Source organism: Capra hircus, chromosome 1, assembly GCF_001704415.2.
Source record: "Capra hircus breed San Clemente chromosome 1, ASM170441v1, whole genome shotgun sequence".
In the NCBI taxonomy this organism is placed as follows: domain Eukaryota; kingdom Metazoa; phylum Chordata; class Mammalia; order Artiodactyla; family Bovidae; genus Capra; species Capra hircus.
Genome location: NC_030808.1, coordinates 153048026 through 153073141, shown reverse-complemented (window position 1 = coordinate 153073141; position 25116 = coordinate 153048026). Strand labels below are relative to the sequence as shown.

Genomic DNA, 25116 nt, shown 5'->3' with positions numbered 1-25116 from the left:
GAGTTGGTGATGGACAGGGAGGCTTGGCGTACTGCGGTTCAATGGGTTGCAAAGAGTTGGACGTGACTGAGTGACTGAACTGAACTGAAGGGGGAACAGGGGCTTCCCTGGTGGCTCAGATAGTAAAGAATCTGCCTGCCAATGCAGGAGAATTTGTTCAATCCCTGGGTCGGGAAGATCTTCTGGAGAAGGAAATGGCAACCTCCTCCAGATTCTTGCCTGGAGAATCCCATGGACAAAGGAGTCTCTAGCTGGCTACAGTCCATGGGGTTGCAAAGAGTCAGATACAACTGAGTGACTAACGCTTTTACTCACTTTTAAGGGGGAATGAGGAAGCGCAGACCATGGCTCTTTGCTGAAGAAAGCCTGCTGCTCAGTCTGGGATAGACTTCCACCGTGAGTCAGTCTGACTAGCAGTGCTGGACCAGGGCCATCGTAAGGCAACTGGTACCATGTTCCCATCCGGGCCCCACTGGTTAGGCTCGGGCCAGCTGGGCAGGGAGGCAATGCAAGCATGTAGCAGCCCGGTTTGAGGAGGGAGCTTGGAGGCTCAACCAGCTGGGAGGCCTTTGCTCAGACGGTCTGTGTGGAGATGTCCCTGTCAAGGGCTGGAGCCTCGTGGAGACGGTAGCAACTCCACCACCCAGCAAAGCAACAACCACCTAGAGCCGTGGGCACAGGCCTCTGTGGAGAGAGCTTAAGGGTACTCTTAAGAGCTGACTGGAGAAGAAAAGAGCATTCCCAGTAAAGAGTAGGAAGAGGGGCTCCTCATCCTCCCGTTCCATGAGGCATCTGATCATCATGGGGGAACAAAACAAGACCTCTCCGCAGCAGGTCAGTGTGCTCAGCGGTGCCTCTCTCTGGGCGGTCGGAGCGATGGGGACGCCTGTCCCTTGTGCTTGGTGAAGGCTCTCTGGACAGGCCGGGTCAGTGACGTGCAGAGCAGAGATGGGGTCAGGTGCTTTGAGCTGTCCGTGTGTGGGGGGAGGAGGCGTCCCCAGGCTGTTTATCAGGAGCCAGCCTTGGGCACGCAGGCACCAGCTCTCAAAGGGCATGACGGGCTGGCAGCTTTGAATGTAGATTGCACCAGGCCAGAGGTACCCCTGGGTCTGGACTTTCAACACATTCCTTGTGGCCGTGTTGGCTCAGGAGCACAAGGAGGGAGGCTGATTGGCCTCGTACAGCCTGGCCGCGAGCCCTGCTATTGGGAGACCCTCTGCTTGGCTTGACTCTGGCTTGTATGCTGAAGTCTGGCTGAATGGGCTGCCAAGGATCAGAGTTTATGTAAACACACAGAGGCCATGGTTCTTGCACCATACAGGAGCTCATATCTGATTGCCCTCACATCCCAGTTGCAAGGGAATCATGTTGGGGGAAGGCAGGGAGGGTGTGCATTGTCCTTTGTGAGTGTCTTCACCACCGTAACCTAGAAACACGTCAGATTTCATCTGTTCCTGCAATTGAATCCCATTGACTTGGCTGAGATGCTGAGAGGTACTCTGCTCCTTAGCACCCCTCCCTTCCTTGTTGATGCTGCCCATGGTCTCATTTAGGAAGCTGGCCCTGCCTGACCGTCAACAGGGAAGGTGCGAGGCATCTGTGCATCCAAGGAAAGGCAGTTGACAGCTACAGTGTCAATGTTTTATATTTTGATTTTTTAAAAATAAGTCATTTGTTTATTTCTATTTCATTCTAAAAAGGATTGGAGTCTGTTTACAGTTAGATCCTGTTTTTTCCCCTCGTGTGTTTTCTTTCCTTTTTGGTTATTTATAATGTAAAAACACCCTATTTTTAAACTTTCCACCTTTAGTCACAGTTTCTTTGGGAACAGTTTTCTGTTTTTAAAGGGTCTATCATTTGTCTCCTTCTGCAGCTGGAAGGAGGTGGTAAACAAGGCCTGTGGGCCACATCGGCCCCATCACCTGTTTTTGTAAATAAAGTTTTATTGGAACACAGGGACGTGCATCTGTTATTGACCCTGCCTGCTTTTGTGCTACAAGGGCAGGGTTGTAGTCAGAGCAGAGACCATGCGGCTGCAAAGTCAAAAATATTTACTATCTAGCCCTCTGTAGAAAAAGAATAAATACTAAATATAATTCAAAACGTTAAGTTATAATTTTAAAATGCCATCTGGCCCAAGTGCGTTTATTCTGATCAGCACTGTGCAGTGATGTGTGGCTAGAATTGGTGTCTGTTCTCTGTACCAGTGTCACCCTGATGCCAGAGGCCCAGCCTTTCTGGATCTGTCTGGCCTTCAGAGGCTGCTCTTTCTGGGCTCTGTCCCAGATAGGGGCTCAACCCAGTTGCTTGGTTCCCATCCTCCAGCACAGGACACGGTCAGTACGGAAGGCTTGGCTGAAAGTTTAGGGTGATAGAAATAAAGTTTTAGATTGAGGACTAGACACAATTCTGAAAATCCCTCTGGTAACCCTTCCTGACTCCACTAGGAATATGTTTTTGACCATCTTGCTCTTTAGATGGAGAAGGCAATGGCACCCCACTCCAGTACTCTTGCCTGGAAAATCCCAAGGACGGAGGAGTCTGGTAGGCTGCCGTCCATGGGGTAGCTAAGAGTCGGACACGACTGAGCAACTTCACTTTCACTTTTCACTTTCCACTTTCATGCACTGGAGAAGGAAATGGCAACCCACTCCAGTGTTCTTGCCTGGAGAATCCCAGGGGAGGGGGAGCCTGGTGGGCTGCCGTCTATGGGGTCGCACAGAGTCGGACAGCTCTTTAGATGCTCATGATATTGTTTGACCCTTCTCTTCCACTTTCTTCTGGAGAGCTATCATGCTCTCTACTCCTCACTTACAGGGGATACCTGATATCTTCTAATGCTGGTATGTACCAGTTACTGAAAAATAACTGGAATATGAGAGGGAAATTTTCTGTGTTGCAGGGGAACTTTGCTTCCCTAGGCTTCAGGTTTCCACAAGGAGGGGCATCAATTAGTGGAACACGAGTGGCCTCTCTCTGCTTCTCACTCATTAGTCCTCAAGGAGGAAGGACAGCTAATATTTTAGATAAGCTTGGGATGAGGACTGACCACATGCCCCTTCCTCAGTCTCTTTGTCTTGGGACACAGCTTCCTGGAAGCCCATAGGCTGATCTTGCAGTTTGGAGAGAAAATTTCAGTCCAAGGGAGTAGGAGTATTTGGCGCATGGGGTGGGAGTACTATAAATAAGCAAAGAATGGAATTTGATGAGCAAACTAACTCTTGTAGGTAGAAAATTTTAGTGGACAGGCCATACATTCTAAGGTGGATTTCCCTATTAGGAGACAAGGAGATAAGGATTTGAGGGCAAGTGATTTGTCTGGAAGGTGAGCTTAGGAAGTTGAGGTGTGAGGAAAGGATTGCAGGCAATCAAGCCATTTACCATTTGGGTGCTCAGAGCTTAACCCCACAGTAAACTCTGGGAAATGGTGTAGAATCTGCACCTCAGAGCTATCCTGCTGGAGAGATGGGGAGCTGAGGTATTTATACTCTAACTCTTGTCAGTCACTGATTGAGGATTGCTCCTGGTGGGGGGCGGGGGGGGGGTGACTTCCTAGGCACATCGGGCCTTCCCCACATCAGAAAGCAACCTTTTTATCTTTGAAGAAAACCCACAGGCAAAGAAGGCGGTGCTAGTGGTAAAGAAAAGTTAAGTTGCTCAGTCGTATCTGACTCTTTGTGACCCCATGGACTGTAGCCCACCAGGCTCTTCCGTCCATGGGATTCTCCAGGCAAGAATACTGGAGTGGGTTGCCATTTCCTTCTCCAGGGGATCTTCCTGACCCAGGGATTGAACCTGGGTCTCCTGCATTCCCGGCAGACGCTTTAACCTCTGAGCCACCAGGGGAAGCCCTGGTGGAGAAGAACCCGCCTGCCAATGCAGGAGACGTAAGAGACGCGGGTTCGATCCCTGGGTTGGGAAGATCCCCTGGAGGAGGAAATGGCAACTCACTGCAGTATTCTTGCCTGGAGAATCCCATGGACGGAGGAGCCTGGTGGGCTACAGTCCATGGGGTTTCAAAGAGCTGGACACAGCTGAAGTGACTGAGCACTCACAGGGAAACCCTCAGGCTGCTGCTCACTCCCTGAGGCTGAAAGGCTGGAGGGAGGAGGGTGGGGCCAGAACACTCTGTCGCTATCACAGACTGGTGTGGAAGGGTGAGTTTGGCATCTCTTTCTTAGTTAACTGTGTTTTAACTTTACTGTGGGATTTAGGATTGAGAGAATCTAATTTTGGGCTTTCTCAGGATTTGTTTTCTGATCATAGAATCTCACGGTTGGCTGTTAGTTATGGCTCTTTTCCAAGGCCGCAGGTCCTGGATCTTCTCCAAAAGACTCCTATGGCTCAGTGGTAAAGAATCTGCCTGCCAATGCACGAGACACAGGAGACGCAAGTTCAATCCCTGGGTCAGGAAGATCCCCTGGCAGAGGGCATGGCAACCCCCTCCAGCATTCTTGCCTGGAGGATCCCATGGACAGAGGAGCCAGGCGGGCTACGGTCCACAGGGAAGCATAGAGTTGGACACGACTGAGCTCACACGCACACACAGAGGCTCACCATAATCCTCTCCACTGGCTGCCTGCCTGCCTGGGCCCCAGCTGCCTTCTTGAGACAGGGCCCTCCGACAGCACTTCCGGCAGCAGCTTTAGCAGCCTGTCGTCCTCTGTCCACAGACAATGGTATTTCTGCACCTTCACATCGTGGGTTCTCTGGAGAGGAGATGAGGCTGAGAACTGCTGAAAAGCTGAGTGATAAACTGGTTTGTCTAGTTCTCATAGATTCTTTGGAGAAGGCAATGGCACCCCACTTCAGTACTCTTGCTTGGAAAATCGCATGGATGGAGGAGCGTGGTACGCTACAGTCCATGGGGTCGCTAAGAGTCTGACACGACTGAGTGACGTCACTATCACTTTCGTAGAGTCCTACCTTGTCTCTTATGTCTCTCCGTGGAAAATTATTGGTGAATGTGCTGACTGACCCAATTAGGTCAAGTGTCCTCCTGCCACCAGTCGGGGGTGGACTCCTGTAGAGGCAGCAGGTGGCTCCTGGTGTGGCCACGTGGCTAGACTTGGGGAATGTGTGGGGTGGGCAATCCAACAGCTACCTGCCTCCCCCATAACAGACACTTCTCCATCCTCTGAGCAGGGTCACTGGTGCCTCTGTACTAGTCATGGCTTGAAAACAGCTTTCCAGGCTCTTCTGGGCCTTAAGTGAAGCATCGCCACCCTTGGCCAATTCCTAGAGGAGAAGGGTCAACAGTGCCATCAAGAAGGCCGCCCAGTGAACTAAAGGTGCCCCACCTGCTGGTCACATTTTACTGTAAAGTTACGAGGCTTTCGTAAGTCCAAGCTGCAGTAGAACTGGCCCTGTCATCTTCATTTAGCGTTTGTCAACGGTTCTGGAATATCACTTGACTGTGAGTTAGCTGTGTGGTTCAGAAATTTTCAACTCCTCTAAGGGCAGAAAGTGAAGAGGAACTTTAGAGCCTCTTGATGAGGGTGAAAGAGGGGAGTGAAAAAGCTGGCTTGAAACTCAACAATAAAAGAAGCTAGGATCATGGCTTCCAGTCCCATCACTTTATGGCAAATGGAAGGGGTAAAAGTGGAAGTGGTTTCAGACTTTATTTTCTTGGGCTCCAAAATCACTGTGGACAGTGAGTGCAGCCATTAAATTAAAAGATGGTTGCTCCTTGGAAAAAAAACTATGACAAGCCTAGACAGCGTATTAAGAAGCAGAGACATTACTTTCCCAACAAGATCTATATAGTCACAGCTATGGTTTTCCTAGCAATCATGTACAGATATGAGGGATGGGCCATAAAGAAGGCTGGGCACCAAAGAACTGATGCTTTTGAACTGTGGTGCTGGAGAAGACTCTTGAGAGTCCCTTGGACTGCAAGGAGAGCCAACCAGTCCGTCCTTCAAGAAATCAGTCCTAAACATTCATTGGAAGGACTGATGCTAAAGTGAAACTCCAATACTTTGGCCACCTGATGTGAAGAGCTGACTCATTTGAAAAGACCCCAATGCTGGGAAAGATTGAAGGCAGGAGGAGAAGGGGATGACAGAGGACGAAATGGTTGGATGGCATCACTGACTCAATGGACATGAGTTTGAGCAAGCTCTGGGAGATAGTGGAAGACAGAGGGGCCTGGCGGGCTGCAGTCCACGGGGTCGCAAAGAGCTGGACACGATTTAGCAACTGAACAACAACAACAACAGTTTCAAACATGACGCTGATCTGTTTGGGCTGAGCTTGTAAACTATCACTGGGAGTGAAGTAACCACGCCGATTCTGTTGTTAACCCAAAAAGAGTCAGGTGACCTGCTTTGATGTGATGACAGCATGGCATATTGGTATAACGTAGAGACTTTGGTGATGAGAAAATATCGACATCCCAGACCTGTGCAAAGATCTACCACACCAGCAAAGATCCTCCCAATATTGAAGCCATGCTAAGGACACACTTCCCTATTTAAAGAGCACGATTCACAGAAGAGTAGGTTGAAACTGCAGAAACATTGACGTAAAGTGAAGTCGCTCATTTGTGTCCGACTCTTTGCAACCCTATGGACTGCAGCCCTCCAGGCTCCTCCACACATAGGATTTTCCAGGCAAGAGTATTAGAGTGGGTTGCCATTTCCTTCTTCAGGGGATCCTCCTGACCCAGGGCTGGAACCTGGGTCTTCCACGTTGTAGGCAGATGCTTTACCATCTGAGCCACCAGGAGATTGCAGAAACATTGGAGATTGGCATATAATTAACAAAGAAATAGCAGAGGGTTCTAGAATGCTGGAAATATCACCTCCTTAGTTATTGTGCTCAACATAATTATTGAAAATATGCCCAAATCCAAGTGTTTGAAGAATCAGGGCAGGACTTGTAGGCGCTTTGGGCTTTGGCCCAACAAGCTGCATTTCTAACAGAGCCTTTACAGAACAAGCATCAACAGCGTCCACAATATGTAGGGCTGTGCCCATCAAGCAGCCCACGGCAGTGTCCGGATTTAGTGACTGGTCACAGGTCGTTTGGTGCCCAGCTGGCTTTTTCATGGCCTCTCAGTGCAAAGTGGAAGTCTCCCCTCGAGGTGGGCATGATAACGTGACCTCCAATGATGTCAAATTCTGGCACAGTGACTGACACATGATCAGCTCGGTCCTGGGGGACTTTCTGATGTTCGTGGGAGTTGCGATTCTAAATTGGCCAGTGGGATTAATGCATTGAGACCAAAAAGGAAACAGATCAGGGCCCCTCTAGGGATGACATCTGCTTTCGTTGTGAAATAGCACAAAGAGTGTTGGACTCTAACATTGTTGGCTGAAAACTCTCTGTTCCCACAGTGGGACAGCCTCAGGATATTAGCAGAATTTGTGTTGAACATAAACAAGTCTGAAAGAAGACGATGGTGGCTGAATCTCTTCTTTCCATGGGATGATGAATCTGCCTAGATCATTGCTTACTAATGATGGTGAATTCAGTCTTAAAACCCAAACAATTAAGTCTTACAACATTCAGATGGACGAGTGAAACTCTTGGGAATCAAATCTTCTGACTGCCAGGGTTCCCCACTTTTAAATTGATCACTGTAAATAAAATCAGAACTGAGTCCATAGAGGAGAGGATTTGAATACTATTACTCTATGATGAGGAGAAGGTTGAATTCTTTGAGAATTAAGTGGAGGCATCTGTTTTGTTTAAATTAAGGGTCTTTAAGTACCAGTCAGGGACTGAGTTGACAGCCATTTCTGTAATAAAGTAATAAATCATGGGGATGGTTAAGGAAGCAAGAAACACCACATTCTTACTTTGTTCAAACAATTAAGCAATAAGCCATCTGGGTCCTTTTGTAAATTACTGTCAAGTACAGCTTATACAATTCAATTCAGCCTTTCATTTAATTATATTAATTTATTCCAGCAACTTTAAATACCAAACAATGCCAATACCAATGTTCAGTTTTAAAACAGAAGTCTAGTTTAGCTTTTACTTTTTAACGATTAACACCCTTCCCGAGGTTGTCATCTGAGAATTTTTAGCACTGTCTCAGCCTCAGGATATAGGAGAATTTGTGTGGAACATAAACAAGTCTAAAAGAAGAAGATGGTGGCTGAATCTCTTCTTTCCATGGGATGATGAATCTGTCTAGATCAGTGCTATCCAATAGGCCTGTTTTCATGACAGAATGTGCTATTATCTGTACTCTCTCACACAGTGGCTCTTGAGTCCTTGAAATGTGGCCAGTACTGCTGAGGAACTGAGCCTAAATTTTCTTTAATTGTAATGAATTTATGTTTAGGTAGCCACATGTGGCCAGTGGCTCTTTGCCCAAGTCTAGAGTGTATTCTGAGGAAGGAAAAACACGGCATGCCACTAACTTCAACAGGTGGAGAAGAGATGCATAGTTATGACGGATATTTTTTGGAAGCCCTCACTTCCTGCTCAGTGTTTGTTATCTGAAACTCAGTGTTTGTTATCTGTATCCCGAGACAGCCCAGAGGAGATGAGCATCTTTGAGGGGAGTTCTCTGACTATGTGAAGAGGGAACTCCATTTGGAAGAGAAACGGGCACCATTTTTTCTTAATCGCAGAACCAACCCCACTCAACAACCCTTAAGTCCCATCTAGATGGGCCAAGTCACAGCATGAGAGACATCCGGCTTTCGCCAGCATGGACTCTGCCCTGAGGAAGATGTGTTCTTCCTACGGCTGAATGTAAGGATGTGGGCCCCTTTGGGGGTAGCCAGACATTTCCTGGGGGCTCAGACCCAGCCCTTTCAGCCTCATGGACATCAACACCCCGCTCTAGTTCCTCTCAAAGGAATTTTGACTCAGATGCTGGCATTTCCCTCCCAGGGAGATTTGCCTCTTTGCAAAAGTTGCTTGTTCTGATCCAGTCAATGCAAACTTGGTAAGAGGACATCAGGAGTTTCTCAACTATACACACTTCTTTTTTGTGGGACTGTTCAGTCTAAGCTGACCCAACACCAGTGACTATAGAGAAGTGTATTGCATGAGAATCTGATCATAGTTAATCAAGATAGAGAACAGTGAGGGCAAGGGTGAATGGAGGTAGGAAGTCCCGAGAACATTCTCATTAACATGAAAACATCTTATTCCAGGTCCACTGACTCTTTGCAGCTGCTAGGCTGAGCTGAAAACTGGGCAGAAGTCTCTGTAACCCTGTTTTCTCTGAGTAGCTTGCTTCCTTCATCTGAGTTATGGTTTAACCAATGAACATGAAATTTGTCTTCATAAACTTATTCAAGTGTTTGGATGTCAGAACTTTGCACCTTCTTCACTCTTTAATTTTAATCTCTGTTGTCGACACAGACAGTCCAAGGCAAGGCAGTTTAGAATAAGCTGATCAGTAGGGATTTTGTATCCTGAAGATGTTGCCAGGCCTCTTTCCCTTGTTGTTGCTCAGTCGTGTCCAACTCTTTACGACCTCATGGACTGCAGCCTGCCAGGCTCCCCTGTCCATGGATTTTCCAGGCAAGAATACTGGAGTGGGTTGCTATTTCCTTCTCCAGGGCATCTTCCCAACCCAGGGATGGAACCCACGTTTCCTGCATCGGCAGGTGAATCCTTTACTGCTGAGCCACCAGAGAAGCCCCTTCTTTCCTCAGTCAGAGATAAAAGGAATTGCATACTGCTCAGTTGGGGGGGGGGAACCAAGAATCTTCTGCACCATGCTATGATCATTTACCAGTGATGAAGACAATGAGACAATGGGTCCGTATTTTTTGTCTAAAACAGACAGTGGCCTGTGAGAGAAAGGCAGGAAGAGAAGGCTTTCCGTATTCATTCACGGAGCTGTGTCTCTGCCCTCGCCACCGCACACACCTAAAGGGCCTGCTTCGTGAAAGGCACGTGCTCCTGCAGTTCACTTGGGCTGGACTGCGATGGCCACGCTTCTGTGTTCCTTCTGCGGGTGGCGTTCACCGTTCATCCACGGTGCTGACGTTGTCAAATCGCCACAGCTGGCTGGCTTTTCCATCGCACTCACGCAAGTACAGATCTTTATTGTTTTCCTGCACCACAGCTTCCATGCATTTCCCAGAGAGAATGTGAACAATCATTCCATTCTGAAAGGAGAGAAGGAAAAAAAATAAAGAAATAGAGAAAATCAGTCGGACCCTCACGATCAGTCAGCAAAGAAAGAAATACCTAAAATTTGTGCTAGTCATTAAGAGAATGATAAAAGCGTTGCCAACTGGCCTGATAGGGAATTGGAGTATTTTGGCTACTTTGTAATATAATTTATGTAGCCCTAAGTTTCCCAGGTGGCTCAGTGGTAAAGAATCCACCTGCCAAGCAGCAGACACAGGTTGGATCCCTGGGTCAGGAAGATCCCCTGGAGAAGGACATGGCAACCCAATCCAGTGTCCTTGCCTGGGAAATCCCATGGACGGAGGAGCCTGGTGGGCAATGGTCCATAGGGGTGCAAAAGAGTCAGATACGACTTTGTAACTAAACAATGACAACAACAATATGTAACATAAAACTTCCCATCTTAACCATTTTTAAGTGTAAAATGTATTCCTGTTAAGTATATTCACATTGTGTTGAGACAGATCTCCAGAACTTTTTCTTCTTCCAAAACAGAAACTCAAAACCCATTGAATGACAGCTTCCCTTTCCCTTCTTCCTCTCGGGCCAGGTAACTACCATTCTGTTTTCTGTTTGTATGAATCTGACTTCCCTATACACCTCATATTAAGCGTAATCGTATAGTATTTGCCTTTTGGTGACCGGCTTTTTTCACTTAGAATAATGTCTTCAAGTTCCATCCATGTTGAAACAAAAGACAGGATTTCCTTCTTCCTTAAGATGGAATAATATTCCATTGTGTGTACATAGCATATTTTGTTTATGTATTCATCAATCACTGGATTCTTGGGTTGCTTCCGCCTCTTGACTATTGTGAATAGTGTTGCTATGAACAGTACCTCACTTCTTTTTATGGCTGGATGAGAATACTTTTTTAAAGCCTTACTTTTTAACGCCTGAAAGATGCTGGGTATATCTTAGTCACTAATTTTTTACACATTATGCTTAAATGCTATTTCTAAATCTATCTTATCCAGAGGCTTGCTTAGAATGATCCTTTATGATCATTCATAAAGGGCCTTAACTTGGTTTCCAAGAATTCTTTGAGCATGTGTGGGCCCCCTGAGCCTTGGGTTCACTTGTCGCCGAGCCCCGAGAGCTTTGTTCTCAACAGTTCTCGTGAGTTCAGCTTAAGTCTTAGACTACCTGATTTTCCTCTTTCACAGCCTGCTCTAAGAGCGGTGATGCTTGGAGTTCTGATTAGTTATTTAACCTCCCTTATTTCCAAGCAAAAGGGGAAGATAAAGCACTTAAAAAGATGTGTGTATTACTTTGTTTTTTCATGTACTTACACCCTACCTCATGTCAGAAGGGATTTGAGGTGAAGGAAAAACAATGTAGACAGTTGTTAATACTGCCTCCTTCCAACCCTTAATCTGCCCACTCTGCCTAAATATTTGGGCTCCTCCTATTTCCTCTTTATTGGATACTGACCTCTGGAAAGGAGCTAGAGCCTCTCTCTGGGGTAATGGGAATTAAAGTCTTTCAAAAATGATGAAATGCTCAGCATGAAATTAGCAAAGAAAGAAAGTACGATCTACACCACCATCTATGTGATTGTGGAACAGGAGGTGGGCCTTTCCTCTGCTCCTAAAAGCACACCACCAGTGGGGTTTGGCAGTGTCTGTAACGCGCCCCACAGTCCTACTCGAGGCCTAAAGCTGATAAACTTTACAGCTAGGGGGTCTCCTCTTTCCAGTGCATGAAGACTGAGCGACACAGAGACCTGGGAAATTAGCACCTTTCTGGATGCCGGCGGATAACTCGGCTGCAAGGTCGGCTTCACCACCCTCCGAGACCTTAGTGCCAAACCACTAAGTTCAGCCCAGGGACACAGGCTAGTGCGGTAACACTTGACCTCTCGGAAGAGCCAGACACGTGCCCACCAGAGGCCCTGTGAGCTCCTCCTGGGTGGGTCACTCACCTCCTGGTGATCCCAGTGCTGATGGTGGATGGCAGGGCCCCCCTCGGTGCAGTTCTGGAGAATCACCTGCTCTCGCCTGACGTCAAAGCACAGGTGTCCTGGGCCGCCGTAGTGGATGGCGCTCCGGCCCGTGTGCTCCAGGCGCTGGGACAGGGGAACAGCCGTTAGCACCGCTAGAAGGAGACCCTGTCCAAAGCTGGATAAGGGGAGGAGAGCTCACTGCAACAGGGCCAAGGTCTGGGGGCAAGCTTCAGATTCTGCCCGAGTCAGCAAGGCCCCATCTCATAGTCAGGTCCACAGATACCGTGTTGGACTAGCTCTGACCTCTGACACCGCCTCACTCCAGTTACCGTGACACTCACATCTATACATTCTGACAGCCTCCTCCCTTATTCTATTTCCTGCAACATAGGCGAAGCCATCGGGCTTCCCGCATAGCTTAGCTGATATAGAATCTGCCTGCCTTGCAGGAGATCCCGGTTCAATTCCCAGGTTGGGAAGATCCGCTGGAGAAGGGATAGGCTACCCACTCCAGTATTCTTGGGCTTCCCTGGTGGCTCAGCTGGTAAAGAATCTGCCTCCAATGCGGGAGACCTGGGTTCAATGCCTGGGCTGGGAAGATCCCCTGGAGAAGGGAAAGGCTCCCCACTCCAGTCTTCTGGCCTGGAGAATTCCATGGACTGCATAGTCCATGGGGTCGCAATGAGCCAGATAGGATTGAGCGACTCTCACTTTCCCTTTCAGGTGACGCCAGGAAGGATGCCCTATGTTTTGTGAGGGTCCCTGGAGATTTCTCTTTGCTATAAACTTAGTTCCTTATACATAAAAGAGTGTGTTTCTTCTTATTCTTAACACAGCATATGGTAGATTCAGCTTAGCTAGTTCACAATTTTTCTGGATACAGAAGCCGATGCTAATCCCCACCTCCCCACCAAGAATCTTGGTGGTGGTTTAGTCACTAAGTTGTGTCTGATTCTTGCGACCCCAGGGACTGGGAACCTACCAGGCCCCTCTGTCCATGGGATTCTCCAGGCAAGAATACTGGAGTGGGCAGCCATTTCCTTCTCCAGGGGACTCTTCCCAGGAATTGAACCCAGGACTCACTCCTGCACTGCAGGCAGATTCTTTACCGACTGAGCTACAAGGGAAGCCCAAGAGTCTTAACGAACTCCAAAACCTAACATTCCTCTTGCACGAGGGAGACCATTATCCCTACTTGCAGATGAGGAAGCCAAGACTCAGAGGTTAAGAAGCCTACCTGACGTCACACAGCCAGAAGGTGAGGCGCTTCCACCGTCATAAGGCCTCCTCACCTACCGCTTTCTCTCTGTCCCCTGGGCCAGGAGTGAGTGCCCATCGGTGTGTTCTAGAACACTGGTAGACAGTAAAACCAGAAGGGGACAAAGGGATCCTGAGTGCCTGCTTCCCGACAAGTCCTGCAGGCCCAGGGCCTTCGCCTGGGGTCCCAGAGCCTCGCTGGTCCTGCCTGCAGGGCTGGACCCTCCAAAGCATTTTCCTGCTTTGGCCCCAGGCTCTCGGGGGCTTATCTGACTCGTTCCATCAGTATCTCCAGGAACTCACACTTTGTTGTTCGCTTTTAATAGAGGCCTTTGGGGTAGAAGAGCTTAATTCAACAGCCCCATCACAGGCTGGAAGCAGAGAGACTTGGGGGCGGGTTAGACTTTCGAGGTTATCATCCAAGCTGTGAAAAGAAGTGAACCCACCAACCCTTGGCCAAAGTCACAGGGGCGTCCCATTACCTGGGCAGGTATTTGTGTGATGGGAATTTGAAGAGAAGAAACGCCCTCACACAGAAGGAGCCCTTCCTGATAAGCCAGGAGCCCACAGGATGCTGGACGCACCCTCCGCCTCTAACCTCCCCCTCACTCGCTGAGGATCTCCTAGTCTGTCCTGCCGGCCGTGCGCCCACGTGCAGGACCTCAGGGTCAAGGAGACCCTCCCCCTGCGGGAGAGAGCCTGCCGGTGGTGTTCATCATCCCCCTTTGGCCACCCCTCGGGACATAAGCTGGAGAAGGAAATGGCAGCCCACTCCAGTATTCTTGCCTAGAGAATCCCACGGACAGAGGAGCCTGGTGGGCTGCTGTCCATGGGGTCACAGAGTCGGACATGACTGAAGTGACCGCAGTAGCAGGTCATAAGCTTCTGTTGTCCTGGGGCGGCCCGCCCTTCCAGCTACCCCAGGGTCCAGCCTCACTGCAGAGGGAACCCCCCGGGAATCTGAGGATGGTCTCCAGTGCACCTGCCCCAGCAGAGTTGTTCCCTTCCCTTCCCCAGGGGCGTTTCCACCCTCTGCCTCCCTTCTGACTGTGGAGAGCAAGCCCTTCTCCCCGAGGGAGGAGTTTCACAGACCACATGCTCTGAGTGAAGCCGCTGCTCTGAGACCTGCAGCCAGCTGGGTGACCTCTCCTCCGGCAAGTGGGGTGGGGGCCGCTGAGGCCACGAGGCTGTCTGCCCAAATCCAGCCTTTTCTCACACACACACACACACACACACACGGCTCTTGTATTGCCCTAAGAGCCCCCTCTGGCCTGGAAGTCTTGGCCCCCAGAGGCAGGACTCAGCGCCAGCAGCCTGGAGTCTCAGGAACACAGTCACGAATCACAGGTTTGATGGACTACTGTAAATGGGGGACGTTTTCTGAGGTCTCCTCACTTCCTCGGGGCTTCTGTGCCTATAGACCCTGCTTGGTCACCTACTGTCCCCATCTCTGGTTCTAGTTGGCTAATGGTCTTGAACTGGTTTCAAAAAGGTGCCCTGGTGAGAATTTGCCTGCACATAAGTTTTCTTTGATCTCCGATTATAGATTTTTAATTTAAATGATGAACTTTTCCATTTTGTAAATAAGCTCATTTGCATCATCTTTTAGGTTTCACACATAAGAGATATCTTAAGATATTTGTCTTTCTCTGTCTGACTTACTTCATTTAGTATGTCTACAAAACAGGAACAGACCCACATTCAGAGAAGACAAACTTATGGTTACCAAAGGGAAAAAGGTAGGGGGAAACAGATAAATTAGGAATTTGGGATTAGCAGACACAAACTGCTATATATATAATAGATAAACAGCAAGGCCCTACTGTATAGCCCAGGGAGCTATAGTCAATATCCTGTAATAAGCTACAACAGGAAAGAATCCGAAAAAGAATATAAACATGTATATATGTAGAACTGAATCACTTTGCTATACACCAGAAGCTAAGACAACACTGTAGATCAGCTACAGTCCAAGAAAAAGAAAAAGAGGGAATTCCCTAGCAGAGCAGAGGTGGGGATTCCACACTTGCCCTGTAGGGGCATGGGTTTGATCCTAGTTGGGGAAGTAAGATCCTGCATACTGTGAGGCTTGGCCAGTAAGTAAACAATTTTTAATTTTTTTAAATGGGAGTCTTTTCCATGAATTCTGGATTTCCAGTGTCTTTTATGGTTTTGGATGATCTCGTGATGCTGGATCCACTTCCACACAAGACAAGAGACATGCCTGTGGCCGGGGCAGGCGCTCCTCAGGGAGAACGGCCGCTGCCCACCTCCCTGTGCCCGCTGCCCCTTACCCACAGGGGTTCTGGAGACGCCTGCCTTGGTCGCCCCTGGGCTAGCCGCCCTCCAAGCCTGCGTTTCCTTATCTGTCAGCCGAATGCACTGGCTAAACAGCCTGACCCTTTTCCTTGAGCTCAGAGGCTGGTTCTCTGAAGGCTCCACATCTGGGCTAGGGGCTCGGGACAGGTTGGCGGGCGGGTCACAAGAGTGGGGCCCCAGGCACAGACAAGGACGCGGACCGGGAAAGGAGAGGCCCCCAGGGGAAGAGAGGGGCATCCCGGCAAAGACGCCCTGGGGGTCTGGGAGCGCTGGCCACCCACCTGCTGCGGCTCACCGTCCCTGCAGGGGGCCAGCATCACGGCACAGCCCGGGGCCGCCTCTTTCGCCGCGCAGTCTGCGCAGAAGCCCAGTCCAGTGTTGTGGAGCTGTAAGCAGACACGCGGGGGTGAATCCCACCCTCCGCGCAAAGACGCCCTCTGTCGGCCGCATTCCCCTCCTTCACTCTCTGCAGTGATGCTCAAGGCCCACGTGCGGGCCACAGAAGCGAGGGAGGTCAAGCTCAAACCAGCGATCCTAAGGGCCGGGCCTCCTGAAGGCCGTGGACGCACCCCAGGGTGAGGGGCCCTGCGGTGGGCTACGGCACAGCCCAGCCATGCCCCGCAGGGAGGCCCCGCTGGGCCCGGCCTGGGTGCCCGGGGCTGGGGGGAGAGCCTCTGAACCCAGGCCCTGGCCGGGAAGCCGCTCAGCCCCCTTTCCTCCTCCTCCGCCCTTTGTCTTTCTCATGCCTTGCCTTTCCGGAGAACCTGGGCCTGCGTTCCAGTGGGTACAGCTCCGGGTAGACGTTGGCCAGAAACCAGTGGAAGGTCCGGCAGCCCAGCCTTCTCTGCAGCTGTTGGCGCTCCGTGCAGTCCGGCTTCCCGGCCTGGGGAGGGGGGAGACACAGGCAGCGGCTTTACATCAGAGCTCACGCGGGGGAGGGACGGGGGGCTGGGAGGGAGCTGAGGGAGGCGGACAGCGCGCGTCACCGCGGGCCACGTCCCGCGCCAGAAAGCATCCACGTGTCCTGCCAGCAGAACTGTGCCGAATGCTGGTGGGCCAGTTGAAAATGCCGTTTGTGGACATTTAATCAAATGTATGAAAGGTTTATTTTTCTGGCCTTTGCGGGGAGGTCCTCTACGTTTACTTCTATGCTTCTGTTTCACGTCTTGGGGTAATTGCATAGCCCCGAGCACTTTACCTGGGTGAAAGGGCCCTCGGGGGCCCATCTCAAAAATTACTCCCCACCCAGTCTTTGCTCTGGGCCCAGGATGAACGGCCGCATCCTTAGATGTGATGACAGACCGCGCCCCACAGACACCGGGGGATTCGAGGCCAGGACCAGCTGTGACCGCTTCTCCCTCCCACTGCTCCCCCCGCCGCGCCCCCTCACCTCCTCGCGGAGATGCTGGGAGAGACAGAGGACAACCCCACCGGGAGGGGGAGCCCCTTGAGAGGGCCCCCATGAAAGTACCAGCTGGAAGCTTGTATTTGCCCTTCAAGGTGGATGGGGAGGTGCTTCTGGCCCAGCCTCCAGCTCGGGAGGGGCCGCTGGGTGGGCACAGAAGCCTCTGCTGGGCTCCCCCCTTACCTTGCTCAGGGACAAGGCCTCTGGACTGTGCTTGTAGAAGGTTTCTTTGAAGGAGTCCAGCCAGGTCTCAGCGATGCGGATCTTGTTCTGCAGGGCGGCCTCCCGCTCAAGCTGGGAGTGGGCATCTTCATTTCGGTAGAGGTGCCCCACCCGAGAGCAGGGCAGGATTTCCACGGAGCCTCCACAAAGCCAGGTCTGCCAGGAAAGGAGAAAACGCACACGTCTGTGCTCCTCTCCAGAGATGTGGGACTCAAGGGACCCTGGGAGGGGCTGGAAAAATGCCCGCAACCTCACTGAGCGCACAGTGACGCTAGTTATCAGGATGGAACAGAGCTTCCTGATATGAGAGTTCTGCGCAGGCGGGTAGGGGCAAGGTGGGGAGAACGAGGGTGGTGGTCCCGGGCCGGGATCTGTGGGTTGAGGGGCCACACCCTGGCAACAATGGGAGACAGTGGAAACAGTGGCAGACTTTATTTGGGGGGGGCTCCAAAATCATTGCAGATGGTGACTGCAGCCATGAAATTAAAAGACACTTGCTCCTTAGAAGAAAAGCCATGACCAACCTAGATAGCATATTAAAAAACAGACACTACTTTGCCAACAAAGGTCCATCTAGTCAAAGCTATGCTTTTTCCAGTAGTCATGTATGGATGTGAGAGTTGGACTATGAAGAAGGCTGAGCACCGAAGAATTGATGCTTTTGAACTGTGGTGTTGTCCCTTGGACTGCAAGGAGATCCAACCAGTCCATCTTAAAGGAAATCAGTCCTGAATATTCATTGGAAGGACTGAGGCTGAAGCTGAAACTCCAATACTTGGGCCACCTGATGCGAAGAACTGACTCATTGGAAAAGATCCTGATGCTGGGAAAGATTGAAGGCAGGAGGAGAAGGGGACGACAGAGGATGAGATGGTTGGATGGCATCACTGACTCGAAGGACATGAGTTTGAGTCAGCTCCGGGAGTTGGTGATGGACAGGGCGGCCTGGCGTGCTGCGGTTCATGGGGTCGCAGAGAGTCGGACACAACTGAGCGACTGAACTGAACCCCTGAAACTGCCTGAATGTCCCTGCCCCGCTCCTGAAACACATGCACAGATTCAGCACTTGGAGGATGCATGCATGCTGTTAACACTTGGCCTCTCCCAAGGCTGCTTCCTGGGGGGAGAGAGTACTCCTAGTGGCCAGGGAATCTCTAAAAGCTCGTGACGTCTCCTGCTGCAGTTACCAGAAGCCATTTGTGTGGAGATCGAAGCAAGCTCTCCTCAGTCCTTCCTACTTCTGGGAGTTTCCCTGCTCTCCACTCACTCCTCCTCCTAAGTGCCTGGAGTTCATCTGACAGGAAGTCTCTTATTCCCTACTTGGGAATAAAGAGGAAAGCGAAAACCTGCCTAGGATAGGCAGGACCTAAAGACACCAAGAAGGCAAACCACGGGCTTTCCAAACTGTGTGCCAAGGCGCCCCAGGGTGCCAGAGCAAACTGAGACGGCTGGGTGGGCTGTTTTCAGCGTTCAGGAGAAGCGTAGTGACGTCTGTTGGGTGTTCTGCAAACTGATTTCAACCTCAGATTGCTGTACTTGCAATGCTGTGTGTCTTTGCTGGGTTGGGTTTTCAGGGGTTGCTGTGGTGAAAAATCAGGCTAAAAATCAATGAGGAAATGAGAGTGAAGGGTCCGATCCGATCCAAGGCTTGAGAAATTGTGTGGTGCACAGTGGGGCTACGCTGTTTGGACAAAAACTGATTAACTTATTAAGTTGTTTAGTTGCTAAGCCGTGTCTGACTCTTGAGACCCCATGGACAAAGGAGCCTGGCAGGCTATAGTCCATGGGATTCTCCAGGCAAGAGTACTGGAGTGGGTGGCCATTTCCTTCTCCAGGGGATCTTCCCAACCCAGGAATCGAACCCGGGTCTCCTGCATTGTAGGTGGATTCTTTACCAACTGAGCTACAAGGGAAGTCCCATTATGTTGTTTGGATCAAACTGAGCACACAGAACTGTGCGGTATTTGCTTCGGCCAGCGGGCACGGTGAAAACTCTCCAGGTGCTAAGGGTGCTGGCCTTGGAGGACGTCCAGGAAGCTCTGCATCAGGCGGAGATGACTGAAGACACACCCTTTCCTGTGAGCAGGCTCCACAAGTGGGCTCAGGAGGGAGGCTGTGGCAAAGTCAAGAGAGAGGATAGAGGGGGAGAAAGCAGGTGGGACGCCCCCCGATGAGGACTCTGTGTTTGTCTGAAGCAGCATCCTTGACCTCCAAGCTGTGACCCTACCCACGGCTCCAGAGAACCTCCGGGGCCTCCCGTGGCCCAGGACGTACCTTGAGAGACAGCTCGAGGTTTCCACCTCCCTGCAGTGACAGGAGAGGGTCGTACGCTCCGGTGTTCTGGAAGTAATGTCTGTCCACGGCCACCACCCCGCCAGGCACCACGGGGCTCCTGGGAAGAGAGGGTGGGAACAGACTGCAGTTCAGAACCCGGAGCGCCTGGGGTGGGAACGGCAGGTGGGGCTGTTCCAGGGGCCCAGAGAGTGGGCTCCGGCCTCCGTCAGGCCTCAAGGCTGGAGCCAAGCGAGCATGTCACAAGTCCCAGGGTTGCGTGAAACGAGAGCTCCAGACGCCTGGACCTTTTATCCCCCATCCTGGGACTCTGCTCCTTCAGGGAGGGCCCCCTCTCTGGTGAGGTCTTTGGGAAGAAGGTGCCCTGAGGCCAGCAGCACCAGGTCTGAACCAAAGCGGCCAGCGGGCCTCTTCCTGCCCTCACTCTTGACCTCACACTCTTATCTGCTTTACGACCACGCACCCCCGAAGACGAATGCCACAGGGAATCTGGAATAGAAAAGTCCCCAAGTGCTCTGGGGGGAATACACGTTCCTTAAAAACACAGAAAGCTGGAATCCCTGAGAGGGAATTAAGACGAGAGCAACATCCTGCAGAAGAGTTTCCCTGAGGAGGACCAAGCCAGAGGCTTCGGGATCAGCATCTCTTCATTCGAAAGAGCACACATTTCAATATGGCCCAACGCTGGGTATGCCTCAGGAGTGGATGACTCAGAGTTCACAGTTTTACATGAACAAAACTACTGATGTTTGGGCTATTGAAAACACGAAGTTATGCCACACTAAAAACCAATAGTGTAATTATTTCCAGTTTTACCACTTACAATTTGTAAGATCTTGGATGAGACAGATGACCACTCTGGGCTCAATTTCATCACCTCTAATTGGGGACAATAACATTGCTTCATAATAGAGTTTTTGGGGACTAAAAGAAATGTCATGTGAAGTACACCTGCTTGCCAAAACCCAAAGATCTCTGAAACTCAAGTGCTTTTTCATGATGCCTTTGGCAGCAAGCCCTGTCCTGAGCTGACACGGGTATCTGTATAGCCTTTATGTACCTGGCAATGATAGATTGTATTTAAAACTTGACTTTAAAACACAGCAGAGCAGAGCCATGAAGAGCACTGTGGCAGGAGGCTGGCCTCCAAGTTTAACCTTGAATCTACCGCTCAACAACTTCATGCAACTGGGCAACCTCTGGAGGGTTCATCTCTAATTTAATCTCTGTGTACCTCCATTTTCACATGTGGGAAATGGGACTAATAATAGTAATTAGTAACAGTTACTGCTTCACAGAATTATGTGCGTGCCAAGTCACTTCATTCGTGTGACCCTATGGACTGAAGCCCACCAGGCTTCTCTGTCCATGGGATTCTCCAGGCACGAAAATGAGTGGGTTGCCATCCCCTCCTCCAGGGGATCTTCATGACCCAGGGATCCAACCTGTGTCTCTTGCGTCCCCTGGATTGGCAGGCAGGCTCTTCACCACGGAGCCAGCTGATATGTGTGATATGTCTATAGCATTAACTAAGCACACGTTCAATAAATATCACTTAACGCTACCATTGCAAATGTACAGATGATGGTATCCTTTCTGGAAGTTTCTTGGCATCTGTGTGTAACCTATACCCAACCTCATCCTAATTCCCCTTTCATGCTCTCTCACCAGACTGATGAGAGAGGCCATGAAGTCAGAGTATCCAAGGTGGGGAAGACACAGTTAGAAACGTATGAATGTGTGTGAGAAGAGATCTGGGCCCCGCACAGGGAGCCTGAGGCCTCCACAGGGGCCGGGTAGCAGCTGGGTCTCAGGGAAGGAGCAGCCGCCCCAGGCAAAGGTGACTGGATTCTCCTTGGCTGGAACAGGAGAGACGCCATCTTTGGCCAATGGTAGGTGAAACTGGGTGGGTCAAGGTGACTACAGTGACCTTGGGCATCAGAGAGACCCTGAGGCCTAAAAGAAGGTTCCAGAGAGGACTGGTGCCTGGAGTCAAGGAGCCTTTGCCTCAAGTTGGGCAAAGGTCATCTGAGAAGTCTGTTCTCTTGAATGGAATCCCTTCGCTTTGGCTGGAGCAGATTAAATTGCTCCCTCAAGCAGGCCTCTCTCTGAACTTTCTGTGGACCCACCTATCCAGCGCTCCTCATAATGCTGAGATCTACCATCCTCCCACACCATAACTCAGAGAGGTCTAGAAACTTCTCTTTCGATTCTTTGGGTTCACAGCGCTCAACAGAGTGTCTGGCGTGAAACAGGGGCTCAGAAGACGCTGACAGGCCAGTAATGAAGTCAGATAGAATTAGCTCCCTGTGCTTTCAGGGCGCACACCTATGGTGGGAGGAGGTAGAACATAGCTGGTTCCGCACGGCACCCCTCACACCTGCTTCTCAGTACCATGACCCTTCCCCACTGGGGATACGAGGCCTAAGGTTGGTATGGGCCGGTTTCAGACTGAATGTCTGTGTCCCTCCCAAATTCACATGTCAAAGCCCTAACCCGCAGTGCATTGTGTTTGGAGATGGGGCCTCTGAAGAAGTAATTAAGGCTAAATGAGGTCCAGCAATGTGAGAAAAGTAAATCTCATGTTGGTTAAGCCGCCCAACCTGTGTTTTTTTGTTATGACTGCTGAGCTGACTACAACGTGGCCCCAAAGCCAAGAACAAAGACAGCAGCCTCTGAGTTTTGAAATCTAATGGCAAAGCTGCAGTCTAGGCCTAAGATGAGGGCTCATCCTCACAGAGCCAGGATTTTCTATGCCCAAACTAGATAAGATCCTCAGGCCCGGGGAGAGAAGAGAGAGCCCGAGGGGAGACCAAGACACAGAGATTCAGGTAGATCGCTGAGAAGGACCTCGTATCCACCTTGACACCTTCAGGGCAATTCCTGGAGGAGGAGGATCCCTTGCTTGTTGTTTGGGGATCAGAGAGCTGAGGGCACATGGCCCACCTCCCAGCTGGCTGTGCTGGGAGTTCAGCACCCCCCTGATGGCCCTTGGCCCTAGGAGATAGGGTCTAGGTGGTGCCCGGGGAGGCAAGTGGTAGGTGCAGCTCCTTAGAGGCTCCCGGACCATCAGCATGCCAGTGTGGGCTGGAAGAAGATGTGGGACCTCGGCACAAACCATGTGGAGGGTGCAGGCCAGCGGGCCGTGTGCCAGCCCCGCTCTGCGGCCATGGCCGGTGAAAGCGCACGCATCATGGTGAATCCGACACAGGACAGCCAGAGCCTGAAGCGGAGCCCTTCCTTCCCACCAACGTCCCGCACGGAAGCCTGGAGCCCAAAGTCCACCCAGAGGGACGGAAGGGTGGGCACACCTGGATGACAGATTCAGTGATGAGATGACTAAGCTATCACTGAACCTAATTTGTCCAAAAGTTTTCTGCTGTTAGGAAACAGGGATCGAGAGAAAAATTACCTAAGTTCAGTTAGTAGAAAATAAAAAATATTTCTTGCATATCCAAGCTTGGTGGCTTAGGTCAGCTGTTAGAGTCACACACTATCAGGTAGGCACTTGGAAGCCCTGTTTGTGACTAACTCCTCACTTTGTGTCCATAGACTAGGCACACGGAAACAGTTTGGGTGACTGCTTGGTGCTGGGCAGGCCAACGGCGGCAGAATCCTTGTCCCTTGAGCTCTGTCTACAACACGACGTCGATCCCACTGCGACTTAGGGCCACGTCTCCCTCCTGGGAACCTAGGTGGTCTGTGGCTGTGGAGGAAGTGACCCCAGGTGACCTCTGAGACTTGCTTATGAAAGGGGGTACATACTCTGAAACATTACGATAAGTGGGAGAAGCCAGACACAAAAGGTCACCTACTGTGTGAGTCCCTTGGTATTAAATATCCAGAACTGATAAATCTATGGAGACGGACAGTGGATTGGGGATTGCTAGCGGCTGAAGAAAGGAGACAATGGGAGACACCAAGTAAGGGACTTGCCTTTAGAAAAAGGGAAATGTTTTGGAACTGTAAAGAGGCAATGGTTGCTCAGCATCGCGAATATACTGAATTGGTCACTTAGAAACGGTTCATTCTACATTATATGAATTTCACCTCAATACGTTATTTTTTAAATTGGGTAGGAGATGACAGCTTGCTTTGCCTGGCTCTTCTGGGACCTTTGCTGTCTGAACCCAGTGCCAGGGTGTCGGAAGCCCCAGGGACCCGCCTGCAGGGATCTCATGGAGAAAACAGGGAAGAAGCTCCCACTGGGTCCCAGAGGTGGCCACCATTGGACTCTGGGGAATCCTGCTCCGAGCCATTGAGTCATTTCCAGCCAGTCTAGTCTGATCCTGCTGAGGCCCTGGACACGACAAAGCAAACAGCCAACACCAGAGCTCCCTTCAGAATTCACAACCCAGAGTCCAGGCTCTTAATAAAAGCTCGTCCAGGCTCTTAATAAAAGCTCTTCCACACTGTTAAGTCTGGACAGTTTGTTACACAGCAGAAGCTGTCTAGAACATTGACCAGATGTTAAACATAACGTATCCTATGATAAACATAGGATATTTGTCTGAAAGTCAAACACGTGAAAAGCAAACCACAAAGCTGGACGTATTTTGAGACTTCCGGTGTTTTAGCATTTACCCAGCTGAATTCTTCCCTTTTACCAAGAAAGTACCTGAGGCCTGAGCAGCTCCAGAGTTTCCTGGTGAGACGGAGCTGGACTGAGACCCCAGATAAGGTGCTTCTGCTTTCTACTTTCAGGGTCTGGAAACTTCGCCAGACTCCACTCGTAAAGCAATGTGAGGATAATAACAGCCATCCCTAGGCAGCGGCGAAGCCGGCTGGGGAAGGAGCCTCACCTGAAGGGACTGACAGGGGAGGCGAGGGCCCTCCTCTCGCGCTCCGGCAAAGGCTCCCAGCGGAAATCCAGCTTCCAGTCCAACACTCCCCGCTGCTGGTCCTCGGAGGGGTAATACTGCAAAGTCTTCCAGTCAATCACGTCTAGGACTGGAGACACCACCCTGCTCCTGGAAGGAACCGTGAGATCAGAGAAGGGATACACACCCTCCATTTGCTGGGGGGGCAGAAACATAATTTAGACACCAGCCCCCAATACGGCAACCACCAGTCACGTGGCCACTGGGCTCCTAAAAATATCAGGTGTCTGAACCGAGATGTGGTGTAACTGTAAAGCACGCACGGCCTTGAGAAGACTCCGTATGAAAAATGGCGTGCCCATCTCAGTAATCATCGCATTGATCGCATGTGGAAATGATAATATTTTGGACATATTGGGTTTACTAAAATATTTTGTTGAAATTAACATCATCTGTCTCTTTATCTTGCGGCGGGACTACTAGAAATGTTTGTTACACCTGTGGTTCCTGTTCTATTTCTACTGAAAGCACTGTTCTAGAAAATACATTTTTCCACAGGGAGTTGGGGGCCCATTTCATTAAAGAATATTCCTGCCCCCTTCTTTAAAAATCTCTCTGTCCATAAAAATAAACACACACACACACACACACACACACACACACACACACACCCTCTCTGGACAAACCTGAGAGACAGAGGAACGGTGACCTAGGCTCAGCTCCGCCGCTAGTGCGCTGTGTGGCCT

The 25116-nt window shown here is 50.5% G+C and overlaps 1 protein-coding gene across 1 annotated transcript in view; it reads right to left on the bottom strand.

The window, feature by feature from the left end:
* The window catches only part of GALNT15 (polypeptide N-acetylgalactosaminyltransferase 15), a 44082-nt gene continuing 26842 nt past the window's right edge, over positions 7877–25116 (bottom strand). The window contains exons 4-10 of the mRNA XM_013967229.2: positions 24353–24520; positions 19533–19650; positions 17220–17414; positions 16383–16514; positions 15913–16017; positions 12035–12178; positions 7877–10085 (exon numbers count right to left, since the gene is read on the bottom strand). Of these exons, the coding sequence (XP_013822683.2) occupies positions 9939–10085; positions 12035–12178; positions 15913–16017; positions 16383–16514; positions 17220–17414; positions 19533–19650; positions 24353–24520 (1009 nt within the window). The 3' untranslated portion in view covers positions 7877–9938. The remainder of the gene's footprint in view (positions 10086–12034; positions 12179–15912; positions 16018–16382; positions 16515–17219; positions 17415–19532; positions 19651–24352; positions 24521–25116) is intronic.